General features: G+C 43.3%; 1 protein-coding gene and 1 long non-coding RNA gene across 2 annotated transcripts; one reads left to right on the top strand and one right to left on the bottom strand.

Annotated features, from left to right (window-relative positions):
- Positions 1-16,069, bottom strand: LOC142826505 (uncharacterized). The gene is made up of 4 exons (XR_016348522.1): positions 15,901-16,069; positions 14,807-14,854; positions 9,178-9,291; positions 1-8,134 (listed from the first exon to the last, which is right to left on the bottom strand). It is a non-coding gene; the product is annotated as an uncharacterized LOC142826505 (long non-coding RNA).
- DLEU7 (deleted in lymphocytic leukemia 7) lies at positions 8,772-24,277 on the top strand. The gene is made up of 2 exons (XM_014572660.4): positions 8,772-9,298; positions 22,184-24,277. The coding sequence occupies exons 1-2, from the start codon at positions 8,819-8,821 to the stop codon at positions 22,388-22,390; spliced, it is 687 nt and encodes a 228-aa protein (XP_014428146.3). The 5' UTR covers positions 8,772-8,818; the 3' UTR covers positions 22,391-24,277.
- The last annotated feature ends 89 nt before the right edge of the window (positions 24,278-24,366 follow it).

Raw genomic sequence — 24,366 nt, 5'->3', positions numbered from 1 at the left:
CAAAAGTTTTGCGCAAAACGGACTTTTGCCCGAACGGGAGCAGCATAGTATTTCCACAAAAAGCACTGATTTCTTACAGTAGGAAGTCAGTGCTTTTGTGGAAATTCAAGCAGCCAGTGTAGACAGCTGGCAAGTTTTTCCAGAAAAGTGGCTGATTTTCCAGAAAAACTGGCCAGTCTAGACACAGCCTGTTTGTATAAATCCATTCACTTAATGGAATTATACTACAGATGAACTTCACCCCTTATGACTAAATGTGGCTATTAACAAGCCATCACCATTAACCATTTCACTACCGATTGTTTTATTTTTCAGATGAGAAACAGGCCAGGTCTGATTTGCCAGTCTGTCCCAGCTGCACTACACAGATACAAAGCAGCCAGGTTAATCATGCTAATCTAGCTTTTTCTCTGCTTTACATGACAAAAGGCATGCAAAGCAGACTGTGAACCAATACATTTCACCCATAATATTTTTTAAAAGGGCACAATGACAGCCAGGGATCTGTCATCTACATCCTCTCACTACCACTAATTCATAGGTGCTGGAACTAGGTGTGCGGGGGGTGCTACTGCACTCCCTGACTTGAAGTGGTTTCCATTATATACCAGCTTTCCACTTTAGTTCAACTCAGCACCCCTACTATAGAAATTGTTCCAGCTCCCCTAATTTTACCACTTCTAAGGAGTTAAAAATGCTTCTTAGGTCAAACAAAAAGGGTATTTGGAGATATATATGCAGATATTGTAAATTGTATTTATTTTCCAATAATGGAACAGAAAATGCTTGCAACTAATACTCTCCTTCGCCATCCCAACCAGTGGACAAGATGAGAGGGAGTAAACCTGTGCTAATACCTCAAGTAGCATCATACAAAAGAATGCTTCTCTACTGGAAATAGCCACCATTACATCCTTTTCAGGACACCCATGCAACAGGGCACGAGTGAAGCCGGAAGTGGCATACCCCTCGCTAGCACTGTGACAGCAGAAAAAATTATGGAGAGTTACAGTTGTCTAGGGCAATGCTAACTCCCTCTGCCGACTGGGCTGCTCATCTCCTGCAAAGATACAGGATGCAACAGGAGACGAGGGAGAACAACACTAATGGCACAATGGCTATGGGTCTTGTGGGGCTGGACAGAATGTCCTAGGGCCTGAGTCAAACCACACTGAGGTCAATGAAAAAACTTATGGACTGCAATGGGACTTAGATTAGGTCTCATGAGTAGAGCGGACTGGATTTTTTTTTTTTTTGGATGAATAGTTTATTTCTTAAGAAATGCAGCTTCAGGTCAACAGAATTATTTGTGAATTTGGGTTGAATTTGGCAAATAGTTCTGGTCAAAAAAAAGTATGACAAAGCCTAAACATTTTGTTCTAACATTTTCTACATGAAACATTTTAACTTGGTCTGGAAACATCTTAAAATAAGCTTAAGATTTTATTTATTTAAAATAAAATGTTAAAAACCACCCCCAAACTCAACAACCCTCCCCCCAGATCATTTTGAGTTAAACCAAATGTTTTGTTCTGCTCAACTTTTTTTTTTAAATCAGTTATTCGCTCAGCTCTGATGCTGAGTGTGGCTGACCAGTATTGGTGGAGTTGGAATCTAGCATTACTTCATACTTCCATCCTATTACATTTTTTTGGCTTTTGTCCTTAGCCAATTCACAACCACTCTTGTCTCCTGGATGAGGGTGGGAGATGACTGCTTAGGAGTTGTGTTAATATCTATTTTTCCACATATAATTGCTAAGCATGTGGACCAGTGTCTACAGAAAGAGAAATATTGGTTTTATGCACACATACCACAGTCCTATTAAGATGATAGATCTGTTTGCCATGGTTTCAGTTTTGAGAGGGAGGGAGAACTGCTGTTATGAAGACAGATGTTATACCCCCATAATATCTTTAACAAACATTCATTTGAAATTTGGTCGCTTCCTGGTTTCCTTGAGACACAGTATCCTCAAGAAACCACAAAGTACACAAGTAAACAATGAACAGAGAGGGAGACTGATGTTGCAAATAAAAATTGGCTTCAATTTTTTTTCTTCTAGTAGTCTTTATATAAGAATTTGCTAAAAAAATACCAGAGAGCATTTTGTCATTTTCTCCCATTTCACACAAAACACATTTTTTAATTTACGTAATTCCTGCTAAAACCTCTATGGCTGTGTCTACATTGGCATGATTTTGTGCAAAAGCGGCCACTTTTGCGCAAAAACATGCTGCCTGTCTACACTGGCGGGGAGTACTTGCACAAGAACACGGACGTTCTAATGTATGAAATCAGTGCTTCTTGTGCAAGAACTATGATGCTCCACTCAGGGATAAGCCCTTTTGCGCAACTGTTCTTGCACAAGAGGCCAGTGTAAACAGGCAACGTTCATTTCTTGAGCAAGAAAGCCCGATGGCTAAAATGGCCATCGTAGCTTTCTTGCGCAAAAGAGTGTCTACACTGGCACGGATGCTTTTGCGCAAAAGCACATCTCTTGCGCAAAGGCACATGCCAGTGTAGACGCTCTCTTGCGCAAATACTTTAACGCAAAAACTCTTGCATTAAAAGTATTTGCGCAAAATCTTGCCAATGTAGACATAGCCTATATGTCTATAAAAACCACTTTATTCATGCTTGAGAACTGTAGAAGTTCTGCTAGTCATTCTTGAACAACTTTTTCTGTAAGAGTCTATATATGTATAAATGTATAGCCCAGACCCAGCAATTGGAGCCCCTCTGCCTAGATGGGGCCCCACTGAATTCAGTGAAACTCTACATACATGTTGTACACCACCTGAATACTAAATCAATTGATAGATCAAGGCCTACATCTCAAAAGAGTGCCCCCTTAAAATAATCGAAGATGATAAATTTATTTATCATGATTATACAGCACCTTTCATCCAAGAATCTGAAAGTGAGGTGATATTAAGACTAATGCATTTTTCTGAAGTAAGTTTTATTATAGAGTGAAGATAGTTCCTCTATACTTAAGGGCATGTCAACAAGGAAATTATTTCAAAATAACAATTTTAAATAACTCCCAAAATAAAATCAAAATAGCATGTCCCCACTATGGGGAAGCCTCGAAATTAGTCCAAAGCAGGCTCCATTATTGTGTTTGCACTAACAGTGCCATAACTAGCTCATTTTGCGTGAGGCAAGAATAAAAAATTGCACTCCATCATGTGTATGTAGCCCTTCTGCCAGGCCAAGTTAATAGCAGCAAGGGCCGGGTTCAGTATCTAGGGGTCTCCTCCCAAAAAGGTAATACAACACTAGCTCGAACCCCCACCTAGTGACCTAGGAAGTCTTACATACACCCCCGGGTGCCTCAAAGAGACAATTCTTCCCCTCTCGCAAGCACAGAGTCTCGGTATAGCAGCAAATCTTTAATAACATGAGATAACCAACCTCAACATTAAATTTGGAAAACACCACAACAACTTGGATTCATAGACCAAACATGACCAAAGACCCACCCCCCAGCCACGAATCACCCAAAGTCCCCAAAAGTCCAACACCCCAAAAGTCTCTGCCCCGGGTCAGTGCCATCCCAGGGTTCAAAAGTTTTACCATCCCAACCTGGAGGGGGCTGAGGGTGATACACCTTACGTGGTCCACCGATGGCTCCGCCTCTCCGTAGGGGTCTGCTGCCACCATCAACACGAGTCATTCTGCCATACTCCACCTGCTGTCCCGTGAGCCATCTCAGCCGCCCCACGCACTGCCCTGCTCTGCCGGCCGTCTCAGCCCACGCCCCTGGCCGCCAGCTGGTTGCTCCTGCAGCTGCTCCACTGGCTGCCCGCCGGTCATCCCCGCCAGCCGCTCTGCTGGCCACCTGCGCTTGCCAGTTGTCCCCACAAACCACTCTGCTGGCCGCCTACGCTTGTCCCCGCAAGCTGCTCTGCTAGTAGCTCAGCAGTATAGCATCAGGCTCCCCACAGCACCAGTGATTTCAGCTCTTCAGCACATAATAGAGGAGCCTCAGGGCTAGCACCCCATTGGCCCACAGTGAAGTCAGCTCAGCAGCTCGCATACTAGACTCCTAATGGAATCCAAATTAGCTTTGATATTCCACAGTAGAGAGAGAAGGGGGTGCTATCAGTGTTTTTTAGGCCCTTAGACAGACCCCCACCATCAGGTACAAAGACCTGTCCCCAACCTCTCTCAACTTGACTGGATTTAGAACCCATGCCCCTTGTCTAGCGAGTGCTACTTAGTTTATTGTGAATCCCTCTGTCATTAACAGTTCCACTAGTCCATTATCCTTGATTCACATAATCAGGGTAACAACACTTTATCCCCCTCCCTCAATAACAGAGAGACTGGGGATCCCACAGTGGCCAAAGTGACCATTTGGGCTGCTGTGAGCACATACTAGGCAGAGTGGATGTGCCTATGCAAATGAGATCAGCCCCTGAAGTCTTTTTGCACCACTCGCCACAATTCACCAGCAGATGTCAGGGTAGAGCTTATCCTGACTCTGCTTATATGAATATATTCATAGTAGTTATTTTGTAGAAAAAGGGGAAATACATTAACAATAATAACGTTTATTATAGTTATGAGATCTACATAAATAATCAATACATATAATTATAAAATATCAATATGTCAGGTACTATTAAGTATTTGTGCACTTTTAATGAGGCAAACATCAATAATTGTGTTGAAATTAATATTATTTGCTACCTCATGTTCTATTGATAAGATGGACATATTTGATAATCTCTGCTGACCCATGGATGCTCGAAAGTAGTTCTTAATTTTCGTTTACTAAAACTTCTCTCTCAAGAAGCCACAGTCACCGATTTGTCCCCTTGGTGTGTGTAGCACATTCAAAGCACTTAAGCACAGGCAGCTCAGCAGCATGGGATCCAGTTTTTGGTGGGGAAACCATGACTCCAACAGGCTAAGGGCCTGGACCCCAACCCCTAGAATCCAGGGATCATAGCTCCCAGACCCCCAGCTCTAATCACATACCCCTAAGACCTAGAGCCACTCCTCTGGCAGAGGTGAGACAAGACCCAGGAGTCCTAGCTCCCAGCCTGACACCCCCACCTCACCCGTTGCACCTCTGCCTGTGCAGGGCAATCTGAGCCTCTTCTCCCCCTGCCCCATGCCTGGGAACTGCGCTAGGCACCTTAAGGCAGCGTTTGGTGAGGCTGAACAGGTACCTGGCCACCCGCACAGCGCGGAAGCAGATGATGTGCCGGGTGGTCGCCAGGGCTGGTGACTGTTGGATTGCAGAGCAGCAACGTGCAGCCTGACATGTAAACTGCGGGCCAGCCGATGCTAATGGGTGGGGGAGGGAAGCAGCGCTGTCTTAAAATTAGTTTTCTGGGGTTTTTTTGCACCCCCTCAGCTATGCGCCCGAGGCAAGTACCTCTCTCGCCTTGACCTTGTTACGGCCCTGTGCTCTACCTTGACTTAGACTCACTCCCCAGTGCTTCCTGGGGCTCTAATTGCTTTAATAGACTCTGGGGAGTAGTTATTTTGCAATAAGGAGGTTATTACAAAATAACTCCCTAGTATAGACCAAGGATAAGATTGTAGCAGAGTTTCTGTTATAAATAGAGTTGGTCAGGAAATGTTTTTCCCCTCCTTTGAGAATTTTTAAGAGTTTTGAAAAAATTTCCCATCCTGATTCAGGATGAAAACCTGACCTCTTGAATGGTTTTGTAAACCAAAAATATCTGAATAAAAAAAAAATCAGATTGGAGCTATTTAAATATTTCATTATGAAGATTTCAAGATTTCATTTGTTTAATTTTTGATTTATTTAGTATAAATTAATGTTCCTTTCAAAACAAATAGCCGTTTCAATCCCAAACATATTGGCTGTGTCTACACTGGGCCACTTATTCCGGAAAATCAGCCGCTTTTCCCAAATAAGCTGCGAGCTGTCTACACTGGCCCTTGAATTTCCGGAAAAGCAACGATGCTCTACTGTACAAAATCAGCTGCTATTCCGGAAAAACTATTCTGCTCCCGCTTGGGCATAAGTCCTTATTCCGGAACACTGTTCCGGAAAAGGGCCAGTGTAAACAGCCCAGTAGTCTTTTCCGGAAAAAAGCCCCGATCGCGAAAATGGCAATCGGGGCTCTTTTCCGGAAAAGCGCATCTACATTGGCCACAGACGCTTTTCCGGAAAAAGGGCTTTTCCGGAAAAGCAGCCTGCCAATGTAGACACTCCTTTTCCGGAAAAACTGAAAATGGAATAGTATTCCGTTTTAAGCATTTCCGGAAATTCATGCCAGTGTAGACAGCCATTCATTCTAAAACTTCATTTTTCCATTTCAAACAAAATACTGGGAAGTTCATCCAAACTTAACCTTGCTCCAACCACCTTAGATTTAACTAATCCAACTTAGTACAGCCAGCCTGCAGCCCAAGCCCCGTCAGAAACCTCCCCAGCCCCTCTGTGAGGCATTAACTGATCTGTAGAACTGCAGGAGATAGGTACATAAGGGGTGTCTGGACTCAGCTGACCAACATTGGATTAATACTGAAAACAAACAGAATGCTAGCTCAAACTCAGGCTTTCCCCTCCCACTGGGGCTGAGCAGCCCTGGCTCATTACTGGCCTAGCAAACTGCCTGTCTAGATCACAGAAGCCTCTCCACAGCGTTAGCAGGAGTTTAGTTCAGTCTGTCTCCAAGCACCCTGGGAAATGGTGTGGTGACAGAGGCTCTAGTTGCCACTGTTGTAGTTCATGGGATATGACCTTCCAGAGGTTCAGTCCAGAGTTCCAGCAGCTGGCAAAATCCAAGTCAGGGCTATAAATCTAACTACACAAAGGTTGGAAGGGGCCACCAAGAGGTGAAGTGACTTTGTTCAAGGTCCTGCATTATGACTGACAGAATAAGAACAAAAGCCAGATCTCCTGAGTCCCAGCCCGGTGCATCATCCCCTGGCCCACATTGCCTCAATGACATCTCTATTGATTAATCTTGAACCTCTCAAAGTTGAGCAGATTTCTCTGAAATAAATTCAGCAGTTTGAGAGAAATGCTGTATTAGTTCTAGCGCAATTTCAATTCATATAGATTCTTTTTTGGACTAGCTATTTCATGTTTAGATTGAAAAATCTGCCTTGCCTTTAAAAAAAAAAAAAGAGCAACTTTTCTCCTATCTAAAACCCACTTCCTGGGTTACAATTATGGGCCAGATTATGACGTTGAAGCAGATCCTGGAATAAGGGGCAGTGAAGAGCAGTAATTCCCCAGTGGAAGCACTGCAAGGCACTGAGCCAGCTGGCCTCAGTAGAGCATTAGAATGCAGAACTGGATTCCCGATCAAAGCAAACTTCTTTACATTTATAAAGAATGTGAAAATAAGAGAACATGAGCTAATGTTTAATTTGGGACCAAATGAGAAGTTTAGATGTACGTTTTTCAAGGAAAAAAAACCCCAGAATTCCAGTAGCAACTTTTGCTGAATGGTTAAGAGAGGAAAAAAATTTGACGGAGAAAGCACAAGGGTTGCACTCTGATAGTCGTTCAGGCCTTTCCCCTCAGATTACTTGTTTTATAACATTTTTCTAAAACACAGCACCCACAACTGTTTTCCCTCATCTATCAAAGCATAAAATTGCCAGTCCTTTGCCCTAACTTAAATCAAGGAAGTAGCAATGTTAGGTTTAATTAAAAACAGCAAATATTTGTACAGCTGTCCCTGGTTTCACAGCACAGAAATAGGTTTAGCATAAAATCTTACAGTTTTAAGTCTCCTGGGGACCATATATGAAGACATATAGGATCCTTCTGGCTCATTTTCCAAAGCCAGAAATGCCTTTTTTTTAAAGTTATTTCAGGTGGGGCTCTTTCACCCTTCCTATTTCCAACTATTTTCCTGCGTGAATAGAGATTTTAACTGGCTCTAAACAGAGCACTGGCAAGCTTACAGGTTTAAATTATTTGGTGCACCTTGAATTCATAATAAAGCACTAATAAAAGCAGAGAAATAAAAATTTTAACTTTACCAACAACAATTTCAGCTTTTATATATAAACAATTGATTATCCATCTCACAAGTGTCCATTTTCCTTGAGGCAAGCACTCCATTTTCTCAGGAAACCAGTGCCAATCCAGAAGTTGTTTACACTGTTTATTTGCTTCAGTTGTCTGTCAGAGGCAATGTGAATGAAAAAAACAATTAAACTACTGTAAGTCTGATGATACACAGAGTTCAGCCAGAGCTCTTAACATTCCCAGAGATTGGAGGTGTCTGGATGTAAAGTTTTGCTTCTGGCCCGACTCTAATTTTAAAATTACTCACTGAAACACATTGTAAAATCATTCATTGCCAATGAGAGAGAGAGAGAGAGAGCGCGCGCGCGCAAGCAAGACTTTCAAAACTGCTTACACATGAGAGCAAAACAAGTCTCCCTTCCTTCCCTCACCTTCCCGCCCAAATGAGGTTGAGTAGGTAATCTCATCCCAGCGGAGTCCATTTATACCAACTAGTGCCAATGCCTTACAAGAAACATGTTACATTAAGCATTCACACAAAACACAGTGCATATGCAAGTAGCTCTTCAGAAACCAAAGAAAACCTCGGTTTGAAAACATACACGAGAAGCTTAATGGAACTTGGGTCCAAGAAATACAGTGAAAGGCTGATCTTTAAACAAGTGTTAAAATGAACCAAAGCTATTAACCCCAGGTTGAAGGGGAGGGGCAGTCGGCCACCCACAGGGAGAAGAGATAAGAAACAAAAGGGTGGGCAGGAGGGAGAGGGAAAAGGCCAAACAAGGCTTAAAAAACACTCCACTCTGGTCTGTGGACAGAGAAGAAGCAAGAGAGCTGATGGCTAGATCAGTACCTTTAATTCTGTCTCTCAACCACCAGGTGATTGCTCTCCAAACCCTGCAGCTCTTGCACAAGCAAGATGAGGAGGCTAGAGTTTGCCATCCCCACTACAAATTGGATCAGGCGCCTCAACCGCAAAACATAAGTGTGTCTGCCCTGTCTCTGCATGGCATGGGACAGGGTCTGGAAGCTGCCAGGTCTAGCTGGATTCAGAAGGAGCAAGAGGAAGGCAGAAAACCATTAAACAAAAGCTCTGAGAAAGAAGAAGCATGTGGATCGCTGGCTCTTTCTAGACCAGATGAGCCTGGACCAAAAGATTCAAAACAGCTGGTCCCAGCCAGGCCCCAAACACTTACACAGATTGCTGTGCACAGCATGCTGTCCCGAATGGTAGATTCAACATCCCAGCTTGTCAGTGTGGAACAGACTCTCCTGCTGCCTCTCTTTCAGGAACATCCTTTTCCTATTCACTTAAAAGTAAGTAGTGAGAGATCAAAGGATTTGCTTCCTTCTGCAAATGAGCAGTTAATTGTGCTGATTGGGGCATCTTTCTATACGCTGGGTCTTGTCAGACTGACTGGAGCAATTTTATTTACATTAAATTAATCCAAATCATGTTAAGGTTGCACAGAGTTTACAAACTATTCATAAAGTCATGCCAATTCTTTGTGTTAGCACAATAGCGGTAGTGGATACAAACACTCTTTTGTTCTAGTTGGGGTTAGTTATGCTTTGAACTATAAATTAGGAAGCATAAGAGATTTTTTAAGGAGATATTTACATTTTCCATGTGAAGTCTCAAAAAACTTCCATGTGCTGTTATAATACCTGAAGAGCCCCAGTCAATAATGATGAAGAGTGACTTGTAAGTGGAATGTGGGTTTTCATTAAATAAAAGAACTAGAGCATATGGAGATTTTTTTAAGAGCAGGTTAGACAAACACCTGTTAGGGATGGCCTGGATGATGCTTGGTACTGCCAGGAGTGCAGGGGAGTAGACTTGATGTCCTTTCAAGGTCCCTTCCAGTTCTCTGATTCCAGAATGAGAAAGTTATATCTATAGTTGAGATTTAGTGAACATGTGTAAGAAGAGGTCCTCATTTTGCTGGTAAAAGGATTGTGCATATTCTCACAAGAAAAAAAATTGTGGTCCTTTGAAAGTCGAGAAAAGGCCATGCACAGGGAACTGGGTAATTCATGAGAGTGTGATACAGAATCCATCACCTGTTGGTCTCTAGGTTTACATTTGGTCCTTGTTGGTTGTGGCAAAAAGTCATTACCTTAGAATGATGTACAAAATGAATTGTAATCTCCATCTAATTTTTAATGGCAGATGTAAACATCACAAAAAGCACATTTCACTCCAGTTTGCATTCTTGTTGAGCTTCCTAACAGAGAGGCCATAAACTGAACCAATGTATGGATGACTCTCCCCTTTCACCTTAGCAGGTAAAACCTCCAGGTGCAGATTGGCATTGGCAGGGCAATGTGAGGAGGAGGAAGGGGGAAGTTTGCTTTGCTACCAGCAGCTGGAGCCATAGCTGTTCAGTGAAAAAACCAAGGTCAATGTTTTCAAAACTTGTTTCTGATTTTAGGTGCCTCAGTTTTGGGGTATCGTTAGTCTGAGACATGTCAGGGACCTGATTTGTCAGAAGTGCTAAGCTCCCATGCTTCCCCTGACTTCAACTAAAGTTGCAGCTGCTCAGCTCTTCTGAAAATGAAAACCATGGTCTCTCGAAAGTTGGGCACTCAGCTACTGAGGCACCCAAAAATTATAAGCTATTTTTGAAAATTTTCATCTAGATTATTTCAGGCTCCCACAATATTAATCCAAGACCTTTTGTAACTACCAGGGGGCAGATTTGATCCTGAGAGCTCTAGAGTTTGATGTAGGAGTCACTACAGCTTGAGCTATAAAGCCAGCTACCTCCTAGCTTCTGCTGTAGAACTCCCTTATTCTTATCTCTTGCTGTAAGTGGTCCAAGTGCCACTACATGGAACAGTGAACCACACTAGGGCTATTTCTACACTACAGGTTTTTTTCGGAAAAAGATAAGCAAATTGCGAACCACAATTTGCCTATCGTTTTTCCCCGAAAGAGGCTTTTCCAAAACTTGGCCCATCTACACTGGGCCAAATGTCAGAAAAAAACCTCCTTTTTCAGAACATCCCTTATTCCTCATACAATGAGGAACATAGAGATGCTGAAAGAACGCGTCTGCTTTTTCAGAAACTGTTCTGAAAAAGCTCTGCAGTGTAGACATAGCCTACGTGTGTGGGTTACACTTTCACCAGAAATAAATTCACTTGTGAAGTGCAAGAGGGTGGAAAAGGAAAAACCCTTGTGTGAAGTGAAAAGGACAGCACTTAAAAAAATCAGCTCAAATGGGTAGACTTAGCATTCCTATGCTAGTGAAAAACGCATCTACAATTGTTTATTGGATTGCTGCAATATTAACTACAGGCAGTCCCCGTACAAGATAGGGACTGTAGGTTTGTTCTTAAGTTGAATTTGTATGTACCGTATATTCCGGCGTACAAGACGACCTCTGAAGTTAACAAACATCCCCCAAAAATCGGGGGTCGTCTTGTACGCCGGATGCCCCGCCGCCGGAGCCCCTCTGCGGCTTTGAAAGCCTCGGGGGAAGCCGGCGGCGGGGCATCCCAGGCGCGCATGGGCTGCCCGCCCGCCGGAGCCCCTCGCGGCTTTGAAAGCCTCGGGGGGCGGCGGGGGGGCATCCCAGGCGCGCATGGGCTGCCCCCCCTCCGGAGCCCCGCGGAGGGGCTCCGGCGGGCGGGCAGCCCATGCGCGCCTGGGATGCCCCCCCGCCAGCTTCCCCCGAGGCTTTCAAAGCCGCGGAGGGGCTCCGGCGGGCGGGCAGCCCATGCGCGCCTGGGATGCCCCGCCGCCGGCTTCCCCCGAGGCTTTCAAAGCCGCGGAGGGGCTCCGGCGGGCGGGCAGCCCATGCGCGCCTGGGATGCCCCCCCGCCGGCTTCCCCCGAGGCTTTCAAAGCCATGGAGGGGCTCCGGCGGGGGGGAGCCCAGGCGCTCCTGGCGGCTTTGCTCCCGGTGCCTCTGGTCTGCTGGGGACCATCTCCAGCAGACCAGGAACACCGGGAGCAAAGGAGGCGGAAGGGCGCTGGGGTATAAGATGAAACCCTATCTTTTAATTAAAAAGATAGGGGGTCGTCTTATACGCCCAGTCGCCCTATACGCCGGAAAATACGGTAAGTCGGAACTGGTACATATTGTAGGGGAAACTCTAGCCAAACATTTCTCCAGAACTCAGTTTTATTCTCCCACACCTCACTTCCCTCAGTCCTTTATTCTCAAGCTGAGGTGTCTGCTGAGAAAAGCCGCTCTGCATCTCCCTGGTCTGCTGGGGGGGGGGGGGGGCTAGCTTCGTGTCTCCCTGGTCTGCTGGGGGGAAGCAGCTAGTGCGGGGTTGCCTCACCCCGTTTGTAAGTAGGGATCCGATGTAAGTCGGATCCATGTAACCCGGGGACTGCCTGTATAAACATGGCACTGTCATTGCTGATATGTAAAAATATTCTTAAATAGTACATACTAACAAAAGGTTTTATATTTTACTGTTCTTTCCCAGAAGAGCTTTAATATCTGCTTATGTGACTATGTTTTAGATGTCCTTGTGTTTTTAGATGAAAAGCTGACGTTGGATTTTCCTATTACTATTCTACTTGAAGTCAGGCTAGATTTTTTTTTTCCAGGGAATGCCCATTATCAGACCAATTGAACACTGGGGTTTTCTTGAATCAGTTTCTATGGTCAAAAAAATTCTGTGGTGTGTTTCCATAAAATTGGAGTCATTTAACTTGGTCTGTTAGCTGTGAGTAATTTCACTGGTGCAGAGTTTAGTTTTAAAACAGTTGGTTTCCAAGGATTCAGTTTACATGTTCACCCTGCTGGGAAATTTAGATGAAAAATCTTCTTACAACTGAACTTTTACCTACAGTTCTCAGATGAGAGGGCCATAACCTCTCAAACAGAATAAAAGGAGCAGCTGTTGATAGGATGTCCATTCAGTCACACCTACAGCCAAAACACAATCCTCCCCAGAGTGCAAAAACACTCTTAAGTGCTAAATGGCCAACCTGGCCTCCATCATAATACAATATATTCATTACTTCCTACAGCTGACAGTCCAGAAATGAATCTGATGGTCTTATTTATAGTTTGTCAGGTTCAGTTGAAAAAACTCACTGACTGCTATAAAAGTGGTCCAAAAATATAGCAACATGGCTTATGGGGGAAAAAAAAAAAAAGATCCAAGCAACTGGCATTATAAAATAGTAAAACCTGTCTACTCCAGAGACTACCACGGACCTGAAAGCAATGCTTTTACAACTTTCAGGCTATATCAGACAATATTGGTCTGGGAAGCCTGGCTCAGGGTTAATTTGAGATGGGAGGTGTGTGAGAATTCTGATGGACCTCCCTTTAAGTTTGAGAGGCCACTTACTGGTATCATCAGCAACAAACAATATACTTAGTGTCTTTGGATTTCAGATATCCACACTAAAATTGTGTGCGCATAAACTCTCCTATAATTATGCATTTCCAGAATGAACAGATCAGTCAGCACTAGAAGTAGGAGATTTTATATTTTAGGCAGCACTGTGTATGTAGTTGAAGAGAAAACATAACACGAAAAGTTTCCTGAAATGGGAGTGTGCGGCTTGCCGGTGATGTGGGCAAGTGTAGGTTTCATTATCACTATTCTTTAATAACATCCTGCCTCCTTAGCTGGAGTAACTGAGGGGGTCACAAAAGTGCTACTAACTCAGAAATGTATAACGGATTAGATTGGACTAAATTGGATCTCAGCCAGCTGGAAATGGATTATAAATTACACTAGGAAGTTCAAATAACTCAGTGTCAAAACAGTTTTGGTATTTTTTTTAAATGTGTGTGTGTGAAAGGTGCTAGACTGACACTGGAAAGGGAAAACTCTCTGACAATGCAAGTTCCCTATGTCACTCCACTAGTGTTCTGTTGCTAGGCATGAGAGGGCAAGTCATTCTCCATGATTATAAGGAAATTGATCCATCTGGGTGCACCCTTATGCCTATGTTGCCTCACTGTGTAAAATCCTCAAGCGATATAAACTGACATAGATAGCTGCATGGAAATCAATAGAACTATGGTAATAAATACCAGGAAAAGGAATGGGATTCTGAGCAAACACAGGAGTGTGCCCATGTGGAACTCTTTGCAGAATCAGGGTCTGCATCCGTAGTCTCTCTGCTCAGACCTTCAACGTCAGTGCCACTGTTTGTTGGTTTTTTGTTTGTTTTTTCTGCTATTTTGAGAGCAGTATTCAGGGAAGGGAACTGAAACCATATGTTCACTCAGCAACCAACAGATGCAACATCAGACACTGTTGACCTAAACCAGATTCAAACTGGAGGATTAGAAGAGCTAGGCTCTGTACTGCAGCTAGTCTTCTTAGCTATGATAATCTTTGAAAAATACTGTAATGCGCATCACTCAGAAAACAGCTAGGTTACAGTGCTTAGTAACCCAAGCACAGTGCTCTTTTCTCACGTCATTTCCACCACTAATAATCATTGCAATAAAGTTTTTGTAATTACACTTCATAAAATCATATTTTCTGATGGCTGCTTTCTGACCCAGAGGAAAGGTTCATTTTTACCACAGAGCAACTGGCTCTACAGTAGACCAGATGCTGATTCACAAAGAGAGGATTAGTGGTGATGGTAACCAGAAAATCAACTTCCATCACAATTTTTAAAAAAACTGCCACCTTTTAAAAAAAGCCAATCTTTACCTGCCACCACAGATTAAACCAATTAACCCCATGAGCACACACTGTTTTTTGTAGTTTGAGATTGTAACATAATTCCTGTGTCTCCTAGCAAAGAATTTTCATTCTTGCAGTAATTAATATGAAAACTGACTATGGAAGAAGTTGAGGTCTATTGGCAGGGAAGCTTGCGATATACCTCTTCTGAGGACAGAGGACTTCAGTCTTCAGTGTTGTCACTCTGGCACTTTTCACAAATGTAAAAGAGAGGGAGGGGGATAGAAATGAGGGGGAACATGAGAAAACCAACAGATTTATAATTTTCTGAGGAAATAACATTTTGTACCTGTATAATGCTTGTATTTTCCAAATGCTTTTCAGATACTAGCTAATTCACTCAGCATCCCTGTGTAATAATGCTTATTTATGTCTATTTTATAGATGAGCAAATTAAGGTAAGGAAATTAAAGCACTATCTTCCTAACATATTTTACCCAGACATTAACTAACATTGATTGCACTTGTGTAACCTTGAGTGGGCTAGACTTCACTGCCCTTCTCCAATGTCTAAAGAAACCCCCACTTTCACTGCAGTACTGGAGACCCAAAGTTTAGTCTGTAAGGAATTTCAGCAAGGATTGCACAGTCTCAGCCTCTCTACATGCAAGTTCCAAAATAATGAATTTAATTAAATAACTTCATAAAATTTTATGAAGAAACAAATAATCTAATTCCTACAACAGAACACAGCTATTTTATACCCCACAAATAATATCTATAATTACAATAAACATAAGTAAAGATAAAACTAAAAGTGAAATTTGAACAGTTCAGTCCGCACAAACACAGTAAGAAAAGTTCACCAAAGTCTCAGTTTGTGCCTCTGATATCAAATCTGCACCATATGCTGTGACTGAAGTCTCTCTCCATTTGCTTGTAGGCACTACTAAGTTGGAGTCCAGGCAGACTCTTCCTCTGCTATGGTCACTGCTAGGCAGCCAGCTCACTGATTAACTAGTCAGTTAGCTCACAAGTGGACAGACTTAAAGAAACCCTATTACAAGAAAAAAAACAACCCATTGAGAATAACAACATGGAAATGACTCTTTCCCCATTGCTACATTCACAGAGGAGCTGAAGAATATCACAGACTAAGAAAGTAAACTAGAACAGTTTGACTAAAATCAAAACAGCATCTAAAGCAGACAACACAGAAGTTATTTTCCCTCCCAGGTTCCCCTAACTCTAAGAAGCATTGTCCTGATCCCTGGTAGAGAGTAACAACATCACTACCTGCTGCATAGTGAGGAACAGCAGCCAGTTCTCTGCTCCTGGCTTAGCTTCCTCCAGGCCACACAGGCCTTAGAAAAGCATCTGCCCTGCCTGCTTGCTCATGAAGTTTGACCCCAAATTACTGGACCCAACTCCAGAAACTTCTGGGTGGAGTGCTGAATCTGCCCAGCACCAGTAACACTCAACTCCCTCCTACCTCCCCCCACAGGGGTGTCTTAAAGAGATAGCTCCCTATTAAGTGCGTGGATTACACTTGCTCATCCTGATGGAACCAAACCATCCTGTAATTCCATTAAAAATTTTAGTTCTGCTTTTTTTTTTTCAAGATCGGGGCATTATGATTTGTTTTAATTTTTAATATGGTAGCACCTATAGGCCCCATTTCAGAGTGCTACAGATGCAATACAAATGTTTAGTTCTGCCTTGCCTTTATAATCCATTTTATTATATGGCTGGGGCCCTACCAGGTTTAGCATTGTGCTTAAACATGATAAAATATTTGGTTATTTGGTATATAAACGAGGTGCCTGAAGCTATACACTGACCATGTCCACACTAGGGATGTTAAAGACTAGTTGACTATCCAATAAGCAAATGCTTAACAGATAGTTAGTCCACTAGTCGACTAGTTGATTTCTCCCTGCCCCACCATGCCTTGCTGCCTCTATCAGATAGAGGCAGCAAAGGGGGTGGGGGGAGAGGGGAAGGGGCACTTGAAAGTAGCAGCGCTGCACAGCTGAGCCCAGACTCAGCTGTGCAATGCTCCAGGGTCAGCTGGGGAGTCCATTTCTGGGGAAATGGAACCCAGGGTCAGTTGAGGATTCCCCAGCTGATCCTGGGTTCTGTGGAAATGCCGTGCCGGAGCCCGGTGTCAACTGGGGAATACTCAGCTAACCATGGCTCTGTGTGGCATTTCAAAGCAGCAGCAGCTGACCCTGGGCTCCATGCTGTGCTGCTGCTTTGAAATGCATAATAGCTCCCGCTGGGGACTCTTGTGCATTCCAAAGCTGGCACCTGTGGGGCTCTTGTACATTTCAAAGGAAGAATACGGAAGTGCCTATCGACTAGTCAAGTAGTTGATGGAAATTCCATCGACTACTTGACTAGTCAATTAACCACTAGTTAACAGCCTTAGTCCACACTAGCATTTGGCCAAAAATGTCCACCATTGCTTCACTTCTACCAACAGTATCAGCAGTATTGAAGACAAGGCACTGGATGGCTGCAGGCATTTCTACCACTATATTGTCTAAAGTTGCAGCAGGTATACACAACATGGTGGCTAAAATGCTAATGAATGTCTGCAACACTGTCTGCACTCGCCTTTCATTGCTGCGACTTGTGGAGCTAAACTGGGAATAGACACCCCAGAATATTTTTGGTAAAAAAAGCCTACTTTATAAAACAGTCTACTAAGCAGGTCTGGAATTCAGAAACTTCTAGATTCCAACTTCATAGGAAATCCACTAGATCAATCTTCTTGACTACAAACCACAAAGATCTGCTTGTTATCTATTTAGCAGTTCAGAGTGAAAATAGATTGACATAAAGAGTCTTTATCTTCTTTAATGGAGTCTTGTTAAGGGTAGCATCATCATTAACTAGCAAGTGTAATTTAGTGTATATTCTAGTTAAAATAGCGTTAAAAATAATAGCCTACCTATTCAGCTCAGGATTAAATGACAAATATCTAAAGCACTAAAGATTGGTTGACTATTTTAAGGCCTAATTTTAAGAGATTTAGAACTAATGGGCCATGCAATTCTTATGCTGGTGTAGCTCTGTCAGTGCCATGTGGTGTATTAACTCATCTGTCTAAACAGATGGGTCTTGACAAACAAAACTGCAAGGAGGATATGCTCCTGCACTGAAATTGAAAACACTTTCGATGAAATTGTTGAAAATATTGATTGTGTTAGTCTTTTAATAGAAACTAACAACCAGTGGAGCTGTCTCTATCACTTCAGATCACAACAGGCCACTGTTCTAAACTTAATACAAAAGAGCTTTTTTAGTAAAGCAAACTTTTTTATTTACTTCAGTTAGTTAATAGCCAGTTTTTTCTGAAGGAAAAAAAACACTTTAAAAAAATCATATCCTAAAGTTCCCATGTGCCGGACACCTGGAATAGTTAGCAGTGCTAGGTTGTTTACTTATTCAAATATATTAACAGATCAAAGAAATTGTACAAGGAATTTTATACCAAGAAGATTTCTGAATTCTACGTAAGGAAGCTTTGTAGAGCAGGATCCAAAAAGTGACCTTTAAGGAAACAGTCAAAACATTTTTTTAAAAAGGGAAAAAAATTGTTAGTCACCGAGGCCTGGTGTACAGTACACTAGGGGTATGTCTACACTACAACACTAATTCAAACTAACTTAATTCGAATTAGTTAATTCGAATTAAGCTAATTCGAACTAGTGCATCTAGACCTAAAAACTAGTTCGAATTAGCATTTTGCTAATTCGAACTAGCATGGCCACATTGAGTGGACCCTGAACCGAGGTTAAGGATGGCCGGAAGCAGTGCCGGCAGGGCATCAGATTAGGACTTAGAGCGTGGAGCTGCTGTCTCAGGCTAGCCGAGGGCTGTGCTTAAAGGGACTCGACCCCCACCCCAGACAGACAGTTCTCAGGGGTTCCCCGCTCGCTTGTCTAACTCGATGAGGGACAGTCCTGGCTTGGAGTGCCCTGAATGCCCACACTCAGCACATCACAGCACTCGGCCATCAGCCCAGCTGCACTTGCCGCAGGCTGCCATCCGGGGGAGGGGAGGGTCAATCGGGGGGCTGCAGGACAGCTTCCTCCCCAAGGAGCCCGCAGAGCCACCCCAGTCCTCCCCATCGGGGGCTCATACCCCATTCCTCCCTCACCTCCTTCCACTTACCCCTCCCTAGCCCCCCTTCCTGATGTACAAAATAAATGACACGTGTGTTCGAAAATAGAAACTCTCTTTATTTAACAAAACTGGGGGGGAGGGATTAACCTCTGGGGAGACTAGGAAAAGGAGGTGGGAGAGGGGAAGAGAGAGGGTGGGAGAGGGGAAGGGGAAACCTGGGAGGAGGGAGCTGGAAGGGGGAAGCCAGGGGAAGAAGGAGGAGGGGAAGTATCAAACTATGGTACGCCATGTCTTCAGTACTATGTACAGATGTGATCTCCTCATCCCAGAAAAGATGTTTTGGCCTTGGAAAAGGTTCAGAAAAGGGCAACTAAAATGATCAGGGGTTTGGAACAGGTCCCATATGAAGAGAGGCTAAAGAGACTGGGACTTTTCAGCTTAGAAAAGACGAGACTGAGGGGGGATATGATAGAGGTCTATAAAATCATGAGTGGTGTGGAGAGGGTGCATAAAGAAAAGTTCTCCATTAGTTCCCATAATAGAAGGACTAGAGGACACCAAAGGAAAGGAATGGGTAGCAGGCTTCAAACTAGTAACAGAAAGTTATTCTTCACAAAGCAAATAGTCAACCTGTGGAACTCCTTGCCGCAGGAGGCTGTGAAGGCTAGAACTATAACAGAGTTTAAAGAGAAGTTAGATAAAATCATGGAGGTTGGGCCAATGGAGTTCTATTATCTAGGGGGTAGAAATGGTGTCCTTGGCCTCTGTTTGTGGAAGGCTGGAGATGGATGGCACGAGACAAATGGCTTGGTCATTGTCTTCGGTCCATCCCCTCCAGGGTACCTAGTGTGGACCGCTGTCAGCAGACAGGCTACTGGGCTAGATGGACCTTTGGTCTGACCCAGTACGGCCGTTCTTATGTTTTTATGTTCTAAGCTCAGGGCTCAGGGTCAGGGGTCTCACTGGACCACCTTGATATTCATGCAAACCTGCTCCTGGGTGGCCAGGCTGGCAGCTCTCCTGCCCTAGATGGCCGCTTTCCTGTGCCTAGCGCGGAGGTTGTGGATGAGGTCCACGATGTCCGCACTAGACCAGGCGGGCGCCTGCCTCTTGCGGCCCCGGGCAGGCTCTTGGGAGCCGCCAGCCTGGTCCCGGGAAGAAGCGGAGGGTTGGGTGGCAGGGGGTGGCTGGCTCGTGCTGTGCCAGGTGCAGGGTCTGCTGGCTGGGTGCTGGCAGGCTTGCACCTGGCACGGGAACCGTAGCCAGACCGTGCCCCTTTAAGGGTTCCCGGGGCCGGGAGGGGGGCAGACAAGTTTCCCTGGTGGTACCCAGAGTGGCCACCAGGGCAAGCTGGGGAGGGCAAGCCTCCAACTAGTTCGAATTAAGTGGCTACACAGCCCTTAATTCGAACTACTTAATTCGAACTAGGCATTAGTCCGCGTAGAATGAGGTTTTCCTAGTTCGAATTAAGCGCTCCACTAGTTCGAATTAAGTTCGAACTAGCGGTTTGTATGTGTAGCGCCTATTAAAGTTAATTCGAACTAACATCTGTTAGTTCGAATTAACTTTGTAGTGTAGACATACCCTAGGAAGGTTAGCTTAAGGTACGGAACTGGCTTACTTTAAGATGAGCTTTGGCGGCATCTACACTGTGGAAGGTTGATGGGAACGTTTGCTTCCCTTACTCCTTGCAAAAGGAGGAATACCAGACTCCGGTGGGGGCTGCCCTCAGCGTTTGATTTATGGGTCTATGTTAGACCAGCTAAATCAAATGCCAGAAAATCAACCACTTGAGAATCAATCTTCTGGTAAGAATAGACATGCCCTTAGAGTCTTACCTCAGGACTCTCCAGTTTTCTTGTGTTGGGGGGTGTTTCACAATGATGGAATCTCTTCACTTGCAGCAGACTTCCAAATCATGCCAGAAGAGTTCTAGGAGGTCTATGACCAAATTGGTTAAATGGTTAGTTTAGTATTCTGTTTGTGCCGATCACCCATTCCTGCCTGCTATAGCGAGGCCATTCAGCATGTATTTCAGTGCTAACTCCTTTTTGATGTATTGCTTGCAGATCACCTTTAACATTCCCATAATGTAGCAGATACTGCCTGGCTTAAACACATTTGGCTACGACTAGACTGGCATGATTTTCTGCAAATGCTTTTCCGCAAAAAGTGCTTTTGCAGAAAAGCATCCATGCCAATCTAGATGCTCTTTTCCGCAAATGCTTTTAACAGAAAAACTTTTCCGTTAAAAGTATTTGCGGAAAAGAGCATCTAGATTGGCACGGATGCTTTTCCGCAAAAGCACTTTTTGCGGAAAAGCGTCTGTGCCAATCTAGACGCTGTTTTGCGCAGGAAAGCCCCAATCGCCATTTTCGCGATCAGGGCTTTTTTGTGCAAAACAATACTTCATTGTCTACACTGGCCCTCTTGCGCAAAAGCATTTGCGCAAGAGGGCTTTTGCCCAAATGGGAGCAGCATAGTATTTCCGCAGGAACATCGACCATCTTACTTGAGATCGTCAGTGTTCTTGCGGAAATTCAAGCGGCCGGTGTAGACAGCTGGCAAGTTTCTGCAAAAGCCGCTGCTTTTGCAGAAAAACTTGCCAGTCTAGACGCAGCCATTTGTGTATAGTTTTAACAGGATTTTAATCTGAAATAACATCACCTTAGCTCATGAGGTGCTTGAACCTGCATTTGGAGAACTACTTCGGGCTGACAGCAGAGTCTGAACTGAAGTCTCAGAGAGCTAAAAGCATGAGCCTTTACCATTTCAGAGAAAGGACCAAGTATATTAACTAGAAGAAGCTCTTTTGTGGAACTGCTACTAGAGGGGGACAAAGACCAACATTCATCTAAGGCACGTCTGGAACATTCATTATGTAACAAAACAAATATGTCTAACCTACATTGTGTTAAACACTACTTTGCACCAGGTGCGAACACAAATAAGTTGTGCTTAAAAAGCATTAGTGAATATCCCCCTAAGGTTAACCACGTCCACCTAACTTTTAAAACATGGTTGGCATGATCTACACTAGATGCAAAGCTATTTAGTTAGAACATGTTAAGTAGCATGTTGTCCAACATCATTCCTTTCCCTAGTGGACACAAGATCCTGGCATGGATTATGCTAGCAAAGCAAGTTCAGGGAGGCCAGTGAGTCTTTCGGGTTTGCGGGGTATATAAAATCAGACCAGAGACAGTTATCACAAGCAAGTATTTTTGAGGTAAATGCCTATATGATTGATTCATTGAAAGGGAGGTTTTAATAACAAAAGCAGGTAAGTAAAACTAACTGACACAATATTTCACGCCAAGACAGTTTGCAGCAATGTGTAAAGCTAAGAGACAAAAGTTCAGATGAGAGGTTTCCACCTTGAAAAATGTGCTGTGTGTGGCTAAAGCATTACTTGTCACTCATTTCTTTCTGGTTTGACTTTTAGGATAGCATTGAGTTTAGAAACATCTGCTGTCATCTGGCTTTACAGCGGGAGGGGCAGCGATTTGACAGAGACTTACATGCAGCGCACCTATGTTTGAGGACCATCGTTGAGAAACTGATTCATTCACTTGCAGTTTTTGCCTCCGATTTGTATTCCATAGCTGAAGCTTCTCTGAGACAAATCCTACAAGACCTCCCAGAGACGTGAAACAGCCGCAAAGACAAGAACAACTAATATCTGTTAGATATGGGGATACAACCGCACCTCTGAATTGCCTCCAAAATTATGTGCAATTTGAAAGGTTGATTCTGCAGCCTCTGCTTGTACAAGTGATCCCATTGACTTCACATGAGTAAGGACATCACAATCAAGAGCCCAATCCTGTCAAGTGTTGTGCACCCTTTATCTCTCACCAATATGTGTGTCAAAATAGTATGGTTGGGAATTGAGGGCATCAGGAGTTGATCTGAACCTTGCAGAATTGGGTGCCAAATGAACAAGGACTATAGAGTTGGCGCCTAAAATCAGGACACCATGAATAAAAATAATGGTAGTGGAGAAGAGGACTGGACCTTTGGAGTTCTATTAACCTGAATCACTGCCAGTGAAAACATGCTCAGATGATTCTTTGTTCTAATTTGACACTTCAGAGACAAATCACTGTACTTAAGAATGTAATTTTATTACAAGGACAAAACATAAAAGGCATGTTGTATGCATGGTATTTACTGATTTTTTTTTTAAAGATGCTCTGCAGTGTCCTTTACTACAAAGAAACAACTAATCTGAAAGGTTGCCAATTAAGAAAAAAGGGGAAACATTTAGACCCAGTAGCATCACCGTTAAAAATAAATAAATAAAAGCCCTCAGTAGTCAACCATATGTATGATAATGGAAAACAGACAGAAGGGGCACAAAGTGTGGCTACAGCAATGTATTCAAAGATTTAAACATATATTTGTGGAAATTGTATTGCAAAACTCACCAAGCTCTTGTGATTGTGCAGCACTCACTCTGCTCACCTATTGCTAAAGCAGAAGTTTCCATAGTCTGAGCTAGTGCTTCTCAACCAGTGCTACAAGAGAAGTCTGAGGATATGTCAACACAACTGAAATTTGGAGAAAACTGAATTTGTTTTAAGTGTTACAGTGTTTTATTATTTTTGTACTTTTTACACCCAAAAATTTCATCGCCCACCCAGCTATGATCAAGTTGTTTAAACAAATGTGTTGCAATGGTAGAAAAAAAATTGTGTGTCTTAAAACTTATAGGTAGTGGGGGTACTTATAATTTTTTTAAATGGGGTACTTTATATAAAAAAAAAGGTTGAGAAACACTGGTCTGAGCTGCTTTCATCAGCTGCATGTGATAGAGGAAAATGTTTATCCTGGGTAAGGATGCAGGCATTCTGAGGAGAGCATGAGGTAGAAAAGTGTCTCTTTACACGGTGCCAAAATAATGAATTTTCACATGATTTCTCACTCATGTATGATCATCAGCTGAATACTTTCTGCATGTTACTCTATATACTGCTTGATTTGCCATATTTTCCATCACATCAGACCCCTTTAAAACTACACTGATGCTGGTCTCACAGCTATAATGATGACTCTCTCAACCCTTCCTTTATAAAAATACTTGTTTGGTGGTGTTAGTTTGAATGCAGACCTTTGCTTTAGAATGAAGCTTTGTCTAATCCAGTAGGTGCAGTATCTACTATATATTTGAGAGAGTCTGTCTGTTCAAGAACGCCTCCTAAACAGTAAGAGCTAGGATCACCAAAATGTGGTATGTAGCTTCCTGTTACCACAACTTAAAGCAAGGGTAAAGGTTTGATTAGGCCAGGAAAATGGGATGTCCCTGGAATGGGACTGTTTCTCAGAAACCCATACAGAATAGAGGCAGTTAATTGAGTTAAAGACCAGAGCAATGCCAGGTAAATCTTCTAGTTAGTTTATAAATTGGAAGAAAACTCGTGAAAATGTATTGCCAAAGCAGAAATATTTTTTAAAAAGCCTTGGCGTGTCTTGCTCATGAATGAGTTCCTTCCTCCCTTTAAGAAAAATGGAGGGAGGGACACATTTGTGGCAGCGACCACCCCTTCAATGCGCCTTGTTGAATATTGGGATTGTCAGGTAGACGTAATGCTAAGTTTGAAGTAGGGATGTGAATGTGTGCGTGTA

Source organism: Pelodiscus sinensis, chromosome 1, assembly GCF_052426305.1.
Source record: "Pelodiscus sinensis isolate ZL-2025 chromosome 1, ASM5242630v1, whole genome shotgun sequence".
Taxonomy (NCBI): domain Eukaryota; kingdom Metazoa; phylum Chordata; order Testudines; family Trionychidae; genus Pelodiscus; species Pelodiscus sinensis.
Note: the sequence above shows the minus strand (reverse complement) of the source record. Positions and strands in the feature narration are given on the sequence as shown.

Excerpts from the sequence above, each read along its gene's own strand:
- DLEU7 (XM_014572660.4), top strand. The coding sequence starts at position 8,819 with ATGGCTAGATCAGTACCTTTAATTCTGTCTCTCAACCACCAGGTGATT. Across the intron at positions 9,299-22,183 it reads CTTTTCCTATTCACTTAAAA|GATAGCATTGAGTTTAGAAA; the intron begins GTAAGTAGTGAG and ends TTTGACTTTTAG.